Raw genomic sequence first — 17,637 nt, 5'->3', positions numbered from 1 at the left:
AAGATTGAACAACACTTTTTATTAGATAATTTCATAATTAAAAAATTAAAAATTATGAGTATCAAATAATTTTCATTAAACTAAATTGCTCCAATTTTACTTGTGAATATCTTGACATTTAGTAAATTGATTTAATGTTTAATATAAAAGTATTCACACTCCTAGCTTGTAATAGAAATAGTATTATGTTGGTTGTTAATCATTTGATGGCGAGAGTTCATATTGTTATAAAAATACATATTCTGAGTGCGACTATTAAACAAGTTGTGATTGAAATAAAAAGAAAATTTCACCAGAAACACATTGAAAAGATTCATATTTTAATATATAATGATGTAGCATGAGTCACGTTAATTTGGATGCATGTGGGTGAAAAGATAGCTGACCCAACATGAAATCCAACACATCTCATCAGCAAAATGAACAACAAACACATTCATATGCTGTGTGACCCGTCTCCAACTACAGTTATTTTTCATATACATTATAAATTGAAAATCACAAAAATCATCACAGACATTCACAAAGCTAAGCTTTTACTGATGTTTCAATTCCAGCATTGTAGTGCACAAATTCGTGCTTCTCCTCAGCATCCCAAAGCTCTGGAAATGCCTCTCTAATATTATGAATACTCTCCAATGCATGATCAACTCCTGTTGTACGAACACATGTACCCACCTGCTTCCACGAGACATTTTGGTTAAAAACATTTATTCACGTAATCTTGTGTATTTCAAAGGGTGGCATTTTATACAAAGCAATCTAAGGTCTACTGCAAGAATGAATATTAACACTTTGATTCCAAGTGTGTGCATGTATCTAAATGCTGCTACATAAAATGTGTTCCTTATGACTCATTTCATTAGTCTTACCGCAACGGTGTGGAGGCCCAAGCGTTTGGCTGTCTGTAAATTGCGGATGCTGTCATCAAAAAACAACTGAAATGTGCAGAAGTAACAAAATCAGAAGTGAATAAATAATGACATTTGTTAAAAAAAAATGGAAGACCAAAGAAGCAGAGGAGTAACAGTGAAAATGCAAAAACTAAGAAATATGACAGTGGTTTTCATACCCTTTCTTAGCATTGATTCAACTGCCCTTTGGTAATTTATGACTAATGTTTGTTAAAAAAAATTAAGAACATAGTAAAAACCTATACCTATTTCTGTTTTTCAGTTTTAAGAAAAAATAAATCGAAAATCCATTTTTATTTTGAAGAAATAGATTTTTAAAAAGAAGATACCCAGTTTTTTTTTACTTAAAACAGTTGAGAAACCAACCTTGTTAATTAGTTTTTTTTGAAACTAAAGGAAAAAGCTAACACCTAACAAGGGAAGGGTGCATGTTCTTACTGTTCTCTGAGGATCAATGTCTGCTAATTTGAAAGCATATTCAAATGCATCATCAAAGGGTTTGCAGATAAGGGGGGTCTTTGGAAGCACCATATCAGAGTCATGCTGGCTCATACGCTCACAGATGTCCAAAACTCCTGTGGTGGTGGTAGGTCTGGATTCACTGTCATCTTTGTCATTAGAAGGATTGGTACAGTTGGAGGGATTCAGTGAGTCAAAGCTTATAATTCTTTCAAAGCAGTCCTCCAATCCAAGAATTTCAAGAGCGCTAATTGCATGCTTCGAATCTGCATTTGTAAATATCTGAAAGAGAAACCAAGAATAGATATCATCATCTTGAAAACAGCATTTCTAGTAAGTATTATTTTCACCATTAGAAAACAACATAGAAACTTACAATTTTCCTGATAGGCAAGCTTTGCAGAATGCCCCTGAGAACAGGGTCTGGTTTCAGCAGCACATCATATGGCAATCTCCCATGAACAAAACTGTTCAATCAAATGCCAATTTTACATGATTTTAAACTCGACTGAAATTAATGGCTCAATAGACAAAAGAGCAAAAAAGAAACAAATATGTAGTTACCTATTATAATCATCAATGTCAAAGTCATAGCCAATTGCCTGGTGATAGAGGACAAGAGAAAGAAGAAACATCAGTTTTGTCTAAAGAAATGTTTCTAATACAATTCAATTGAAGGTTTATAAAAAAAAATCAATACCTTTAGACCAGCCATTGTTGTTCCATAACGCTTGTACAATGGAACGTTTAATTGGGCAACTTTATCAGCCTCCATCCCAAGCTTTTGAATCATATATTCTGCAATAAACCCGAATTTTCTTTATTGTTAAGTTCAGATAATTTTATAAATATCAAAACGGGATAACATTTTGTTATCCTTTAATTTCGAGGCATATTCTTGAGACCAATAAGAACATGAAAAAGATAAAAATACAAAACAAAATGAGAGAGATAATTGTCCTATACTGTATAATTCTTTTGGCATTCAAATAATGGAACTCTGTAAATTCAGTACCTTCGATATTCTTTGCTATTTGCTCACAAACTCCAGAACTATAGGGATAAAGGGTATCATCAAGATCTGAAATTATAAAAAAAATAAAAATAAAAAACCTAGGCAGGACAATGAAGCGAAGCAAGAGAGAGAAAAATCACCATTGATCGTGAAGGCTTACCAAACAAAAGACAATCATATTTTGGCTTTTGAACTTCCTGGAAATTATGGCCGTCTTCCATTTTGACTTGAATTTCTTAGGCCTAATTAAAAGCATAACGGTCAAAACCACAGTTAGTGACAAAAACATAAAACATAAGCAAAAAACAAAAAACCCCAACACAGATACATAAATGAAACCGCGTATTTCTGTCGGAAAACACATCTCATCATCCCAGAGAAAAAAAAATAAAAAATTTAACATAAAAACGAAAACTTTATTCATCTTACGGACAAAAAAAGAGTGGGGTTTAACAATGTTGAAGGAAACACGAAGCAGATTGAGAACAGAAAGGGGAGGAGAAATTACTTGCAGTAGCAGCGAGAGAGGAAGAAGAAGAAACGAAGGAATGAAATAGAATGAGGGAAAGAGGAGGAGGCGGAGAGAGTTTAAATAGAAAACAACGTTTGAAAAGAATAGAGAATTTGATTCGGTTCAAATGCTGAATTGATGAGTCTAGACACGTCGACGACGACGTTTTAAGTAGGTTGAAGATCTGGAAACAGAAGAAAGAAACATCTAATTCTTTTTTCAGGCCATCCCTTTCTGACTTCTCTCATCTAATTTTTCTTCTTGACACCTTCTTCACTTCTTTTTTTAATAAAAACACGTTCTTAACGTTTTTTTTTTATACTATATATATATTGTATCTAAAAATATTTATTGCCAGCTTTTAATCAATAGCAATTAAGAAGCCATAAAAAATTAATTTATAAAACAATCATTCCAACTTTAAAATTAATAAACCAAAATGTTTTCTATTAGTAAAGATACCAAAATCAATTAAAAGATACACTAAATTAATTTTTTTTGCGTAATAAAATAAAGTTTCGGAGCTGATTTTTCTTCATTGATTAGGAGTGTTTAGACAATTGTTTTTAATTATTTTATTTAACGTGTATTATTTAATAAATAGTACTTGTTAGCCATTGAATACATTTAAAAAATTCATTAAATGTATAGTGAAGTCTTAATGAAGACCTTATAAAAAAAAATGTTTGTACTCTCTGGTTTTTTTTTTTATAGTGAAAGCAACAGTGACTATTTTGAGTTATAAAAAGTACAAAATTTCTAACATGATGAGACGGACCAATTAAAATAATAAATTTCATTTTTTTAAATGTTATCAATACACTAAATTTAAACGAAAATTCCCAAATCCTTAAATTCTATAAAAAGAAATATTTGATTATTAAAAGTGAATGGGTTTACTCCAAAAAAAAATCTAAGAAAAATCTCTTTGAAGAATACATCGATTGGAGCAAAGATTGAAGAAGTTAGAAGGTGATTAGGTATTCTTAAAGCCTCTGTATAAAAACTGGTATGAAATTTTTGGCTTTATTTTTGTCTCTCTCGTATAATGTGTTCTGTTCCAACCACTGACATTCTACACGAATCTTAAATATATCATATAACATGGCATGTATCCAGAAGCACAAAACTTTCTTATTTTAATATTTCATGGATAATGTTGGGTTTCTTTTTGAGGGAACACATACATGACCAGTTATATAAGGAACTGCACTCGATTATTTTAGTCAGTTATCTTTGCTTTAAATTGTTTAATAATTAAAATTAAAATTGTTTATTAATTTTTAATTATTTTGATATAAAAGTTAAGAATAAGTGTTAAAAATTGCAGGTTAATCTTATTAGATAACATCTCTATATCAATTTGGTTGACACTAGTTCAACTAGAAACATTTATGGTCAGATTGAAAATATTTATAGTCACCAACTTGGTTGAAAAAAGTTGTCACCACCAATTTGACTAGAAATTTTATTATCACTAAAGTAGGATTTATAAATTTATTGATTATGTTCAGCTTCGTCATCAACTCAGTTTGATTGATAAAACTAATGATTGTGTTCAGTTTCGCTCCCAATTCGATTGGATTGTTAAAACTTCTGACTATGTTCAACCTGAACCCCAGGCTTAGTTGGATTATTAAAATGCTTAATATGATCAGCTTCGACCCCGACTCATTTGAAACATTAAAGAATTTAACCTTATCAGATAATATTTACAAAAACTGATCTTATCAAACGATCAACTTTATTAGACGATATATGCAAAGACTGAACTTATCAAACAATACCAACCTAGCTCCCCAACACTTGCTTAAAGTCTAATCTTGTGTGACACAAGTAAATTGATTTTTCTTAACTTAGCCAATTATCGAGCCTTAACTTGTATGGTAATTTGAATATAGGAAATCAATAAAATATTGAGAGCAAACACGAGCATAAAATGATTAAACAACAAATGTCATACTGGATGATATAAAAATTTTCATGCACAACTATAAATCGATTAGGCACAACTTACATCGTAATTTATTTATAGATTTTTTGTTGGATAAACCTCTTCGCCTCACCTAATTGGCTTGAGGTTGGGAGTGTGTATTGTCCTCGGGGATCAACCATGGCTGACCAATTATGTGGTAAAAGAGACTCCTCATGATAGCATTGAAAATCAAAGGTCTAAACGTTAGGTAATGAAATCTTGCCCTCTAGACCATGCATTTGTTGGCCATAGGGTCACCCATTAGGCGATGTTGCTAATTTTATTCAATGTGTTTTATGATTAGAAACTATTGCTTAGGTGATTAAGGTTTGATGCACTTTTTTTTCTACAAATTCTCTATAATATAAGGAATACCAAGGTAAGAAAAACTAATTTATTTTAAACTTGTTTTAGGTTGTATCTGATATATTGATTTTGCATCATTTAAAAAATGTTATTGTATGTGACTAAATTATAGATCAAAATAAGATAGTTGTAAATTGAAAAATTATGTAAACATTTGAATTTAGGTAAATTTTTGTTTTTTCTCAAGTTAAAGATTTTTGTTCAAATAAGAAATACCTCACTCAAATAACTTATCGTGATTATAGTGATACTGAAACCTAATAATAGTTAATTTTCATTTAAAAAATATAAATCAAGGAAGAAAATCTTACCAAAGTTATATTTATGTTTTAAATAAAGTGTTTAACCATTGTTTAAGTTACTTTTAAAATTTAAGTATTTCATGATTATAATTTACAGGTTTCAGTGTTACATGATTATATTATAATGATTTAATTCATATAAATTATCTATATTTGTAATTGTATATTTATGAAATATGATAAATGCTTGTTTAATATTTGAGTGAGATGAGAATTAAAGTCACCAAAACTATATGAGTACACAAAGAGCTACCCTATCATATTATATTATGTTCCTATTAGAAACATATTTGTTAGACACGTTATGAATAGATACCATATGTTAATATCTTCCAAAAGTCGTCTAAATTAATTTCTTATACAATTTTTTATTTTATTTTAAAAACAAATAAAATAAAATAATATTCTTATAAACAAGGTTTTTTATTTTTATTAATTTAAACGTTTTCGATCAAAAACATATATTTTTAACGTTTAAATTCCTACATTCATTTAGTATATTTATGAATTTTAATTTGCAAAAGTTATATATTAAAATCATATGATGAAACATTTTTATTATTTTAAATTTAAAAATAATTGAATTTAAAATAAAGTAATATTTTATCATTAAATGTAAAAAAAAAACTCCTCAAATTAAACACAATTTAGATCATATAGATAATGAAATTATTACACTCATACCATTTAAAATGATTGACCCAACTGATTCACTTGATATGTGATCATAAAATATCAATATGACGTTTAAACAAATCAGTCCACCTAAATTTTAAAATAATAATTTTAACGTAAGAAAATAAAATAAAAATATTTATTTTTTATATATTTAACAAAACAAAATATATAAAAATTAATACTTTATAACTAGTAATTAAATATTTCATATAATAAATCATGCATAATAATAAAAAAATATTATACTACTCCTCAATTTTCATAAATTTTAAGATTTCTAAATTTTAACATTACTTTTATCAATCAATTCCAAATTTTTGAAGCTTTATATAAAGCACATTGATCTAAATAATTAAAATTTTAAATTAGCATTACCTTTACATTAGTGGTTTTTTTCTTAGATATATTGGCAGGTCCTCCAATTTTTATAACATTTATATAAAAAATTCAATTTTAGTGTGTTCTGATTCAAACCTATGGTTGTTTTCTTACAATACCAATTTCGTAACTAATATTTTTAAAGAATTTTTGTATTTCTTTCATATTTAAAATTAGTTAATAAAAATTACTTTAATTATTATAATTTTTTATTTAACTGATACTAAACTAATCTTAATTTACGAAAAAAAATAATTTAATTATATTTTCTTATTCTTATCTCTATTATATGTATTTATTATGAAATTTATCTAAATAAATCTTAAAAATAATTTCTAATACATGTATATGTTCTTTTACACTACAATACACGTCTCTACTTCTATATCTATCCTAGAAGAAATAAATAATATGCTGACGAAATTACGAAAGGTCCAACCTAAAAAAATTATCAAACTACTTCACGTGCATAATCATATAGTTTATATAATTGCAGTTATTTAATTAATTATTAAGCAGCGGGAGGCTTTCTAGATAGATTATTGTGTTGACTGAATGTTTATTGAAAAAGTAGTACTTGTGTGAAAGTGTAAAAAATATATATTTTTTAATCATAAATTAATATACAGAATAAATTTAGTGAGAGGCTTTAATAGTGAGATTAAAAAAACTAAAAATAGTTAGAATTTTATTTAGCAGTTACCATGAGTTTTGGTTGTCCCTGTGAGGATGATGAAGAAAGAAGGAAGTGATGTACAGTAAGAAACATATATTTGGCAACTATCTGGGAACAACCTGGGGCTCTAAAGGAGAAGATCCGCCACCTTCCTCAGGCACATCTACAATGCTACTTTCTGCTACCTTTTCCTCCTCTTCTTCAAACCCTTCCTTAAATCTATCATAATTGGTGGGTTCAGTAGCCTTGAATGGTCGCTCACCCAAAATTCCACGCAAGTCCTCCTGGTGAAGTACTTCTTTTTCAAGCAATAACTGGGCAAGTTGGGCAACTTGTTCCTTGTGTTCCTCGATTAGATGTAGAGTTCGTTCGTATGCTTTGTTCACCCAATCACGCACTTCGCTGTCGATGAGTGCGGCAGTTTTACTGCTGTATGGTTTGGACATCTCAAATGAGTCCTCTCTTGAAGGGAACGAAAGGAGACCCACTTTCTCGCTGAAACCATAAACTGCAACTTGGGCATATGTCATCTTCGTTACTTTTTCCAAGTCATTCTGAGCTCCTGTTGATATTCTCCCTATTAGAACCTGCAGTGACAAGGGAAGAAAGCATCATTTTCATGCCTATATCTATATTCCAATCTATATCTAATCCATATCCAATTAAATTGATAGGATTTAAAATCCAAAAATATGGATTTGGATTTGAGATAAATCTATTTAAATGGATTAAATCTAATATGGATTTGGATAATTATTGATTGGATTTTGTAATTTGGATTTTTTGCCCACCCTTATTGGCAAGCATCAAGCATAGGATACGGAAAAAGCATTAGACAACGTAAAGTAAAGCAGTAACAAGATTTACACCTGAAAGACATAGAATTCTTTCAAGATACAAAGAAATAGCCATACAGCAAAAAATATAGAAAAGAATCAGAAGAGAGCAAAAAAGTCAACAAAAATGACAAAACTACCTGCTCAGCAGCCCGACCACCAAGTGTCATGCAAGTCATATCGAAAAGCTGCTCCTTTGTCATGAGAAGGTTTTCGCTCGGAACATATTGTGCAAATCCAAGAGCTGCTGAGCCACGTGGAACGATAGTTACTTTTAACAAGGGCTCAGCGTGTTCCAAAAACCAACCCGCAACAGCATGGCCTGATTCGTGGTAAGCGACAGTATGCCTTTCCACCTTGCTTATTACCTGGTTAGGAAACCTAGGTATTAGAGAAACACTAAACAATAACGGAAAAGGCAAAGAGAGTTTCAAATCCCCTTTAACATTTTCAATTCAAAGTAGCATACCAACTTCAGCATCATGAAGTTTTAACTCAACAAAATTCTAAGATAAATTATTTCTGCAGATTAGAAACAGACAGACAAAAGGACCCTGAGTATATCAGTCGGTCGGTCCTTTCAAACATAAAAATGAAAGGGCACTAGATTCAGCACACATCATATTGTTCAGGACATAAAGAAAAGCTTTTCCACACCCTATAGTGGGGAGGAAATCAGAGTATATTGACTATGAATTAAGAGAACCGCTAACTATATTTAATTCACCTTTTTTGTCTCAGGTTATAGAAATATCATCTCATTCATTAGCACGTTTATTAGATAAACAAATAAAATATACAGAATTATATATGCAATTAAAGAATTACATATAAAAAGAATAACATTTTACAAGACTGAACATCCCAAACTTTACTACTCTAGTTGAAATTTAACAATATTTTATGGTTCATAGTTGCCATTCCCAGACTCCAAAGAGGCCAACCCTAAAAGTGAGATAGTGGATGACCGTTATTCTAAATTTTTATTGATCTTTTAATATATATATATATATATATATATATATGTGTGTGTGTGTGTGTGTGTGTGTGTACATTAATTTGTATTTATGATATATATTGCATACATATTTACTATTATTACTATATTATTTAAAATTTTATTATTTAGCTTATTACCTTATATAGTATAATTTAGTTTTTATTACTACAATAAGTTATTTATTATACTTTTATAACTACTATTTTTATTATATCACATTTTATGCTTTATGCTTTATGCTTATTATATCATAAGTAATGGTTTAAATATTTTTTATATATATTATTAGCTGGACTCAAATTGAGGACCAAGGCCCAACAGATGAGAAATGATAGTACTACATCATGAAGACTGTTTCTTCCTGCACCTCCATACCTTCTTCTCTCACCTCCATAAATTTTCAAATTTCCAAAAAGGTCCCTCTATAATATTCCAGATTATGTAATCCAAAATTCATTTTTTCAAATTTGTAATTAGCTTTCGGATTACATAATCCGGAAGCCTTTTTTTTCAGATGCATGATTACTTTCCGGATTACATAATCCGGAAGTCTTATTTAGACTCCGAATTATGTAATTCGGAAGTCTTTTTTCAAATGAGTTTCCAGATTAATCCGGAAACTACTCTATGGAGGTGACACAAGAAAGATAAAAATGTATTTTCATGTTGTGTATGGAGGTGCAGGAAGAAACAGTCCATCATGAAACCCTAAGGACCCACGACTCCATAACGCAACTCAACAAATTTGTGGTGCCTCACCACTGCACTCAGCCCCACTTCGCTGCAATAGCAGCCAGGCCAACCATTATTGATATCATGGGATCATTAATGTATTAAACTAAACTTAAAACATCCAGCTCTCTTATAATATCTCCATACTACTTCCTACAATATGCAAGACTTTTAATTCTATAAACTAAAACATCCAGCTCCATCCTTCCACTCACAAGCCTACCTAGATAGAATATAAAAACTTATAAAGACATACCTTGTTCTTCTTTTCCAAACCACCAATGATCCTATCGATGGCTGATTCAAAATGGTCCATTGTGACTTGTGTCACCTCACATCTTGCAGCAATCAGAGCTGCTTCATTGCAGACATTAGCAATGTCTGCTCCAGCAAATCCGGGAGTAAGGGCTGCAAGCCTTTGAGAATAATACGAAGGTTCATGGTCAAGTTTGATCTTCTTCAAGTAGATCTGAAATATCTGGTCACGGCCTTTAATGTCAGGTTTGTCAATTGCTATTTGGCGGTCAAATCGTCCAGGCCTAAGAAGTGCTTTATCTAAGATATCAGGCCTATTCGTTCCTGCCAAAACAACAACCCCAGAAGTGGTTCCAAACCCATCCATCTCCACCAACAATTGATTCAATGTACTTTCACGCTCATCATTTGAACCAGAAAAACCACCACGCCCCCTTGCTCGACCAATTGCATCAATCTCATCAATAAATATTATACTAGGAGCACACTGCCTTGCTTCCAGAAACAAATTTCTCACCCTTGACGGTCCAACACCAACAAACATTTCCATGAATTCAGAACCAGATATAGAAAGAAATGGCACCCCAGACTCCCCTGCAGTTGCTTTTGCTAAAAGTGTTTTTCCTGTACCTGGAGGACCGACCAAGAGAGCACCTTTTGGAATTTTTGCACCTAGTTCTTCATATTTCTTTGGGTTCTTGAGGAAGTGGACAAACTCCATAATTTCAAGTTTTGCCTCATCACAGCCAGCAACATCTTTAAAATAGATCTAAACGAAATAAAAAAAATAGAATATAAATATTTTTTTTAAATGAACTTATTGCCAAGTTACTTACCAACGCTACTCCCCTAGAGGAAATAATTAAAACTGGACATGCTATTTAAAACAAATAGAAAAAACATCAGAAACAGAAATCTCCCAACCTTATTTTTAGTATTTTTGTCTACTTTTGTAACATGGGCTTTTCCTATGTTGAATATTCCACGAGCTCCACCGCCACCACCTCCATTAACACCAAGTCCACCTTGCATTCTCCTTCCCATATACAAGAGAGATCCCAACAATAACAGTGTTGGAGCAAATTTCATGAGTTCCTGGTACCAAACCATCTCAGCAGAATATGTTACAGGCACAAAATCATGAGAGTCTATGCCAAGAGCTTCTTGCGCTTCCTGTAGCTTCTCCTCAAAAGACTCAACACTTCCAATATTAAAATAATATTTATACTGACCTCCATATTCTATTGCAGGCAGGGTCCCTTGGACTACTTCACTATCTGTTTGGTTGCGAGGAGAGTTCCTTAAATATACTTTGGCAACCGATTTGTTTGAGACAACAATATGGTCTACTAATCCCGGTTCCAAAAGCTTATTTTTAAATTCCTGAAAGCTAATCTGCGAAGAATCAATTTTTGGTCAATTGCAGAAGGATGATAACAATGAAACAAAAGAAACCATAGCCAAAAGGTACATGGTTGAATTCACATCCTAAAATAATCCAAAGACACCCTCTGAGCAAGTGAGATCTAGAAAAATATCAACCATTGTTAAAAAACCAATCCAGTTAAAGACTTGCAAGTAGATGCTAGAATGCAATGGGATATGAAAGCCTATCCTAATAGAGTTCTTTCAGAGAGCTACAGCACAAAGCTCATCTTACAGATATTTACACATTTGCAGTCGCGAAAGGAAAATTTGGCATAAGAAAAATTATAATTACTAACTAACCTGAATTTAATTTAATCAATTAATATAAAAGTACTTAAACAAGAGGGGGGCAAGAAAGAAGAGAAGAAACTGTAGGGCGATGCCTAAGAAAGTACTAGATGAGTCTCAGAAAATACAGTATTATAATAAACAATACAGAACTCAAAATATTATATCTCATAATCTGTCTTATATTTCCATTTCCCCCCTTTACAAATAAAATTAAGATAATTGAGGAGTCATATGGTACAAAGTTCACTTCTCATGCATTCATTGCATTCATCTTCATCATCTAGAATGCAGATAATATTCATGTATTGAGTTCTTAACCCAAATTCACCCTCACAAGCAAATTAAAACAAGGACTGGTCGTGCTAATACAAAGAAGTTGTGATTACCTCCTGCTGTTCACGGGGACTATTAGAAAAGGTTGTAAGAAATAGCCCCAAGACCAATAATGGGGTGATTATATTTTGAACTTGCTTCATGAAAGCTTCCTGAAAATTTCCATTACCATCTGTGTTTGCATTGGAGTTGTCTGAAGTTAAATAGAGATACAGGCATTAAAAGTTGTCAGTGGTACCCTTTCGGCAAACTGGAATACAGTTATACGATTAATTCTTGGACAAAAACATACAGATCACCAAGTAATCAATGCAGCCACTGAGAGATAGAGAACATATTTTGGGATTGGAACTCAGAACCCAAAATGCCCCATACACAGTAAAGTTGTAATTGAAATTTGAAGTTTAAAGAAAATAGAGCCCTGGCTATGGACAATAGAATTGAATCCTACATGATTCTCATCATAAAGAAAGAAAGTTCATGCATTAAAGACCAACACTAAAAAATCTACACTGGCAATAGACAAATAAATCAACTCGTCAAACACGCATAAACCTCCCTCGAGTATTTACAACCCAAAACACACCAAAACTACTTAATCAACTTTCATGCACAAAACTAGTTCAACATATAAATTACAAGAAATACAGAATCCACTTTACTCATTACACCAGTTATCACATTTATCTTCCTATTTCAGAAGATAACAGGGTGTACAAAAGAGATTATATGTTTACCTTTAGAATCATATTTTTTGTCATTTTCCTTCGGAGTTTCCTTCTTTTCTTTGGGATAAAACTTTTCATAGTCTGCCAAACAAATAAAGAACTGAGTTCAATTCTTAAAATTAGTTGAGACCTTCAATCACATGCACAACACACATCATGTCCGGTAAAACTCACTCTTTTTCTTTGGGGCTTCACTGGAAAACAATCGGCGAACCCTAGGGTTTGCAGCAGCGGATTTAAAATCAGGTAAATTGGAAAAGATTCGGTAACTGGAAGCTCTGGCAGAAGAAACATAGCTTCTAAAAAACCCTAATACCGATTCCGCTCCATCAGAACACGCATTCGTCCGTGGTATTCCTACAAGGGTTCCCAATCTCCCGTTACCTTGTGACAAATTCTGTCACCCCAAGCATAAAAATTAGCCCCTTTATGACTGTTAGCAAAAAAAAAATCAATTGAATTGAAGGGAAAGTAGAAGCACACTCTTGATGAGCGCGATAGAGAACGCGCAATCCTTGAAAAATTCATGCTCCTGGAGATAAATGATTTCTTGGTCGGACTAAACAATTTCAAGAAAGAAAAAAAAAATGTAAAGGGAGAGTAATATAGGTCGCAAATTAGACTGAGTACAAATTGATGTAGTGGTCCTTTTTGTCCAACGGAACAAATTCAGAAAACATTCGGTTATCTTGCAAATGTATCAGGACAGTTTAAAATCAACCATTAAAAAAACAAAATTAAGATAAAATACTTTCATCATTTTAATTTTATTATTATTTGCTATAGCAGGTGGACTTACAAAACAAGATTTCATGATACAATATAAAATAACAGATATATCTTTCTTAATTATTTTGTCAAACCTTAAAATAAAAATTAATACAAATAAATTCAATTATACCTATTTTATGTGTTGTAAAATAGTGAATGGAATTTCCTTCACCGAATTCATCTTTTACGACAAACTTCATCATTATATTCCACTCATTCATGTTTAATAACTTATCTACTGCATCGAATAATTTAAATTTGATTAAAATTGAAAATATAATACTTCACATAACAATTACACTATCAATAAATAAATAAAAAATAAAAAACTTTGTATTTTTCAGAATGCAAAATACAAAATTTGCATTTCCAAACCTACAATGAAATATAAAAGTTGTATTCCAAAACATATCATTTAAAATAATTTGTATTAAAAAATGTACTATCTAAAATATTATATTTTGTATATTTTAGAATACAAATATTTCCTTTCATAATATAAAATTATTATGTTTTACATTTTGAATTACATAATCATAAAGTCTTGTACAATTTCAAACTAAATTGAAAAAAATAAAAAATAAAAACAAAACAAAATTTCGTCAAAATCACAACATCAGCACCATCACCCAAGCACACAACCTTCACTAATGTATCCAAACACTCCAACACCAACCCACTCAATGTCCACCGTAATTTTTTTTTCATAAGGGTAAACTTGGAATTTTGAAATTTATTGGGGTGCAATTGGAAAACATGGGATGGAGGAAGAAAAGGTCTTATTACTCAAGTCGAATGATGTTTTGAATTTTCAAGGGTACTTTTTAAAGATTTTCTCGCAATATAATCGCTGACTGCATTAGCCATTTTTCTTGTTAATTTGACAATGTTGACATATTTATAGCCGCATAAACGAGTGTGGCAAATTCAATTAAGATATTAGTAAAAAATGAAAAAGAACACAAATCAATGTGTTAGGTTCAGCAGGAGTCTCTGGTTGAAAATATTAAATTCAGTCAAAATTTTGAGAGTGAAAATTTGGAATCTGATGACTACTGTTCTTGCTACGTTGTTGTCATGTGCCTGTGAATCCATACACGATACCTCCAATAAATAAATTAACCAATTCAATAATAAGGGTGTTATTAAATCCTAGAATATAGTTTGCAGAGTTTGTGATTGTCACGAAATTATTGGCAGGATCGGTTTGTAGGTTCTGCAAGCGATGCTTATTTTTTCAGAGTGGAAAATTTTGAAACCTATGTCTATATCTATATCAGAGGTAGAAAGGAGAAAAAGATGCTTTAGCACCGAATCAGGAAGCAGAATGAAGTTTTTTGTTATTGCTGTAATCATAAATTGATTGACCAAATCACCCACTTGCCAATAAACTATCTCTCTCCCTTTCACACTAATTTTGAAAATTAAACAACAGGGTGAGAGTTGAAATATTGTTTAAGGAGTATATTGTCTTCTTTTGCATAGCATCATTGTATTTGTAGTCAGTTTCAAAACCGTTTTCATCAGTGACAATAATTGACCAGACAAACACTACTAGTCACGTTCATACCAATAAGACACGGATCATGAACAACACAACAATGCTCTTAAGCTACTCATTATGACATCTAATTCAAACACACTTTTTGACTACAATGGATGTTGCTTATTTATCAGTGTCAAGGTTGCTTCATTTGTTGCATATTTTGTGGTGAAGGAGGAGTATCTTGAACAAATGGTTCAGGTCCTGCATTTGTAAGATGCGTGTGCATAAATATCACCAGCCAATATAAATGTACAAACTACAATGGACCATTTGTAATAAATAATTTCCCATTTTAGAACCAGACAAGAGGTTTGTCACCAAGGGGAAAAAATAAGTGCATATTTGATGAGGCAATTCTTAGGGACAGTGTTTCCTGCATTAGTCCCAAAACAACTGTATCAACCAAAAGCACACATTTCCCCTTTCCAAATTCCAGCCCGGCTAACACAGTCTAACACACAGTGAAAAGTAATGGAGAAAGTGGAGAAAAAACATGAGACAGAGAGAAAGGAAATGCTTAAGATGCTGTTTGTTTTAGGAGTATGAGTATGATTTATCATTCAACATATCTTTGTTTTGGGTGACTCATAAAACTAATGTTTATAATATGATGATGAGTATGTAGAGGCATGTATCTGATATGTATATTTAATATTTAATTAGCTCATTATAACATCGAATCTCATCAAGAATTTTTTATGATCTCTCTAGGAACCTTTTTTTATACACTACACAGTCCCACTGCATCCAACTTTCTTCACTCCTATCAGATTTTCACCTTTTCTCCTCTCTCTCACACACACTCTCACACTCCCTGTCATAGCTAGTTCTAGATATACTGTTGCTTGGTTTTTGATGGATGAAAAGTGGAAGGTGTCAAAGAAGGAAGCAGGTTGCAGCAGCCAGGCAAGCACATCATCCACCAAGTCATTGTTCTCAAGGAGTTGCTCAACAAGAAGCTCTTCTTCAAACTCTCCTCTCTTGAGGAGCTTATCCCAAAAGAGTTCCTCCACTTCCAAAACCAGTATTCCTAGGAGCTTCTCACAGAAGAACCCCTCCATTGGAAAAAAATGCACCAGCTTAGCTAAGGAACACAAAGCCAGATTTTACATCATGAGGAGGTGTGTAGCCATGTTAGTTTGCTGGCACAAGCATGGAGATTCATGAAGGAACCACAGATCCCTTTTCAGATTCTTATGTTATGGTTATAGTAGCAAAATGCTGAAGGGATCTGATTTTTCTTCTTCTTGGAATATATTCGTTTTGTAATTACCAATTGCACAAGGTGAGTCATAAGATTAATTTGCTTGATGCTTGAAGCATATGTGTCTCACTCTCCTCTCTCTCTCTGTGTATATATATACCTATATATCTATGACACAGAAAAAACACAACTTCGTTTAAGTATTAGTCTACCTTCATTCAGGGATTCAATTTCTGATCATTAACAAACACAAAACTCATCTCGGCATCTTAATATCTCTAGAACTATTAGTTTTCGACTACATGAGATTAAATTTTATGAAAAAAAAGTATAAAGACAAAGCTTAAATATAATATCACAGAAAGTGTTGATGGTGTTCCTTCATCGGAATTGAAGTTTTATCTCCTTACTCTGCATAATAATTAGCTTTTGTTAAGTGCATTATCAAATTGAAACTTTACTCTCTCAGAATCAGTGTACTTATATAATTATATAATTGTATGAAAAAAAAATCTACACCCTCGGCTAATGTTCATCTAATCTTGATTAAACCTGTTTAGATTATTGTTAAACAATGATAACTAAACTATAATCATGCTTCATTTTTGGTTAAGGATCCTCAAAAGGCTCTCCTGTATTAAATCCCACCTCTGACTCCTAACTTCTCCATATTTCCTCTATCGCTATATATATATTGGTGCGTTGTAGAAGGAAAGGTTTGTTTTCTTTATGGTAAAGCATAGGGATATTTAATTCAACTGCTTCAACTCATTATTACTATTTAATAGCACTTGGATCTGCATTGAAACTGCAAGCCACATTCTTACTTCGTTTTTCCCATAAAAAAACAAAAGTAACGTCTGACTCTTTTGTTCAAAATGTTAAAAACTGATTTTTGAAGGATTCTTCCTTTTTTTTCCCTTTCCTAAAGGGGAAATTTGAAATCTGAAGTTAGTTATAGTAAAGAGCTTAGTTTAGGTGCAATTAGTACATTAACCATAGTTAGGTTTTATTTGCAAGATTTCACCCAAATGAAATCACATCCACTAGACATAAAGACATTTCAAACATTTCAAAATATATAAGTGGTGTAAATCTCAGCATGTAAGCCGGTTTTATAAGGTTGAGTTAGGCTTAAAATCCACTTTTTAATATAGTATCAGAGTCATTTAGAGATTATTCTAGTAAGAGTTGTTAGGTGTATCAGGTCATCCACTATCGAACCATTCATAAATATAC

General features: G+C 31.7%; 3 protein-coding genes across 5 annotated transcripts; 1 reads left to right on the top strand and 2 right to left on the bottom strand.

The window, feature by feature from the left end:
• Positions 1-303: 303 nt before the first annotated feature.
• LOC137824475 (uncharacterized protein C24B11.05) lies at positions 304-3,195 on the bottom strand. Of its 2 annotated transcripts, none has more exons than XM_068630168.2 (9): positions 2,897-3,195; positions 2,549-2,630; positions 2,389-2,454; positions 2,074-2,171; positions 1,938-1,975; positions 1,750-1,840; positions 1,353-1,655; positions 873-938; positions 304-678 (listed from the first exon to the last, which is right to left on the bottom strand). In XM_068630168.2, the coding sequence occupies exons 2-9, from the start codon at positions 2,607-2,609 to the stop codon at positions 529-531; spliced, it is 873 nt and encodes a 290-aa protein (XP_068486269.1). In that variant the 5' UTR covers positions 2,610-2,630; positions 2,897-3,195; the 3' UTR covers positions 304-528. The 2 variants fall into 2 exon arrangements, with proteins under 2 accessions (XP_068486269.1, XP_068486313.1); XM_068630212.2 differs by having other exon boundaries at positions 2,818-2,943.
• Positions 3,196-7,259: 4,064 nt separating this feature from the next.
• Positions 7,260-13,592, bottom strand: LOC137818883 (ATP-dependent zinc metalloprotease FTSH 10, mitochondrial). Of its 2 annotated transcripts, XM_090297323.1 has the most exons (9): positions 13,361-13,584; positions 13,052-13,274; positions 12,887-12,958; positions 12,203-12,342; positions 11,330-11,492; positions 11,022-11,192; positions 10,099-10,866; positions 8,251-8,478; positions 7,260-7,861 (listed from the first exon to the last, which is right to left on the bottom strand). In XM_090297323.1, the coding sequence occupies exons 5-9, from the start codon at positions 11,333-11,335 to the stop codon at positions 7,379-7,381; spliced, it is 1,656 nt and encodes a 551-aa protein (XP_090153449.1). In that variant the 5' UTR covers positions 11,336-11,492; positions 12,203-12,342; positions 12,887-12,958; positions 13,052-13,274; positions 13,361-13,584; the 3' UTR covers positions 7,260-7,378. The 2 variants fall into 2 exon arrangements, with proteins under 2 accessions (XP_090153449.1, XP_068478627.1); XM_068622526.2 differs by having other exon boundaries at positions 11,022-11,492; positions 13,361-13,592.
• A 1,955-nt stretch (positions 13,593-15,547) lies between these two features.
• On the top strand, positions 15,548-16,514 carry LOC137825656 (small polypeptide DEVIL 13). The gene has a single exon (XM_068631384.2). The coding sequence runs from the start codon at positions 16,050-16,052 to the stop codon at positions 16,359-16,361; it is 312 nt and encodes a 103-aa protein (XP_068487485.1). The 5' UTR covers positions 15,548-16,049; the 3' UTR covers positions 16,362-16,514.
• The last annotated feature ends 1,123 nt before the right edge of the window (positions 16,515-17,637 follow it).

This window comes from Phaseolus vulgaris, chromosome 11 (genome assembly GCF_051622355.1).
Source record: "Phaseolus vulgaris cultivar YP4 chromosome 11, ASM5162235v1, whole genome shotgun sequence".
NCBI lineage: Eukaryota > Viridiplantae > Streptophyta > Magnoliopsida > Fabales > Fabaceae > Phaseolus > Phaseolus vulgaris.
The sequence above is the reverse complement of the archived record's forward strand: the minus strand, read 5'-3'. Positions and strand labels throughout refer to the sequence as shown.

Coding starts and splice junctions, on each gene's coding strand:
- LOC137825656 (XM_068631384.2), top strand. CDS start 16,050: ATGGATGAAAAGTGGAAGGTGTCAAAGAAGGAAGCAGGTTGCAGCAGC.
- LOC137818883 (XM_068622526.2), bottom strand. CDS start 13,405: ATGAATTTTTCAAGGATTGCGCGTTCTCTATCGCGCTCATCAAGA. Junction 13,275..13,360: donor CTCTATCGCGCTCATCAAGA/GTGTGCTTCTAC, acceptor TTGGGGTGACAG/AATTTGTCACAAGGTAACGG. Junction 12,343..12,886: donor CAAAAAATATGATTCTAAAG/GTAAACATATAA, acceptor ATTTAACTTCAG/ACAACTCCAATGCAAACACA.
- LOC137824475 (XM_068630168.2), bottom strand. CDS start 2,609: ATGGAAGACGGCCATAATTTCCAGGAAGTTCAAAAGCCAAAATATGAT. Junction 2,455..2,548: donor ATATGATTGTCTTTTGTTTG/GTAAGCCTTCAC, acceptor TTATAATTTCAG/ATCTTGATGATACCCTTTAT. Junction 939..1,352: donor ACATTGATCCTCAGAGAACA/GTAAGAACATGC, acceptor TGCACATTTCAG/TTGTTTTTTGATGACAGCAT.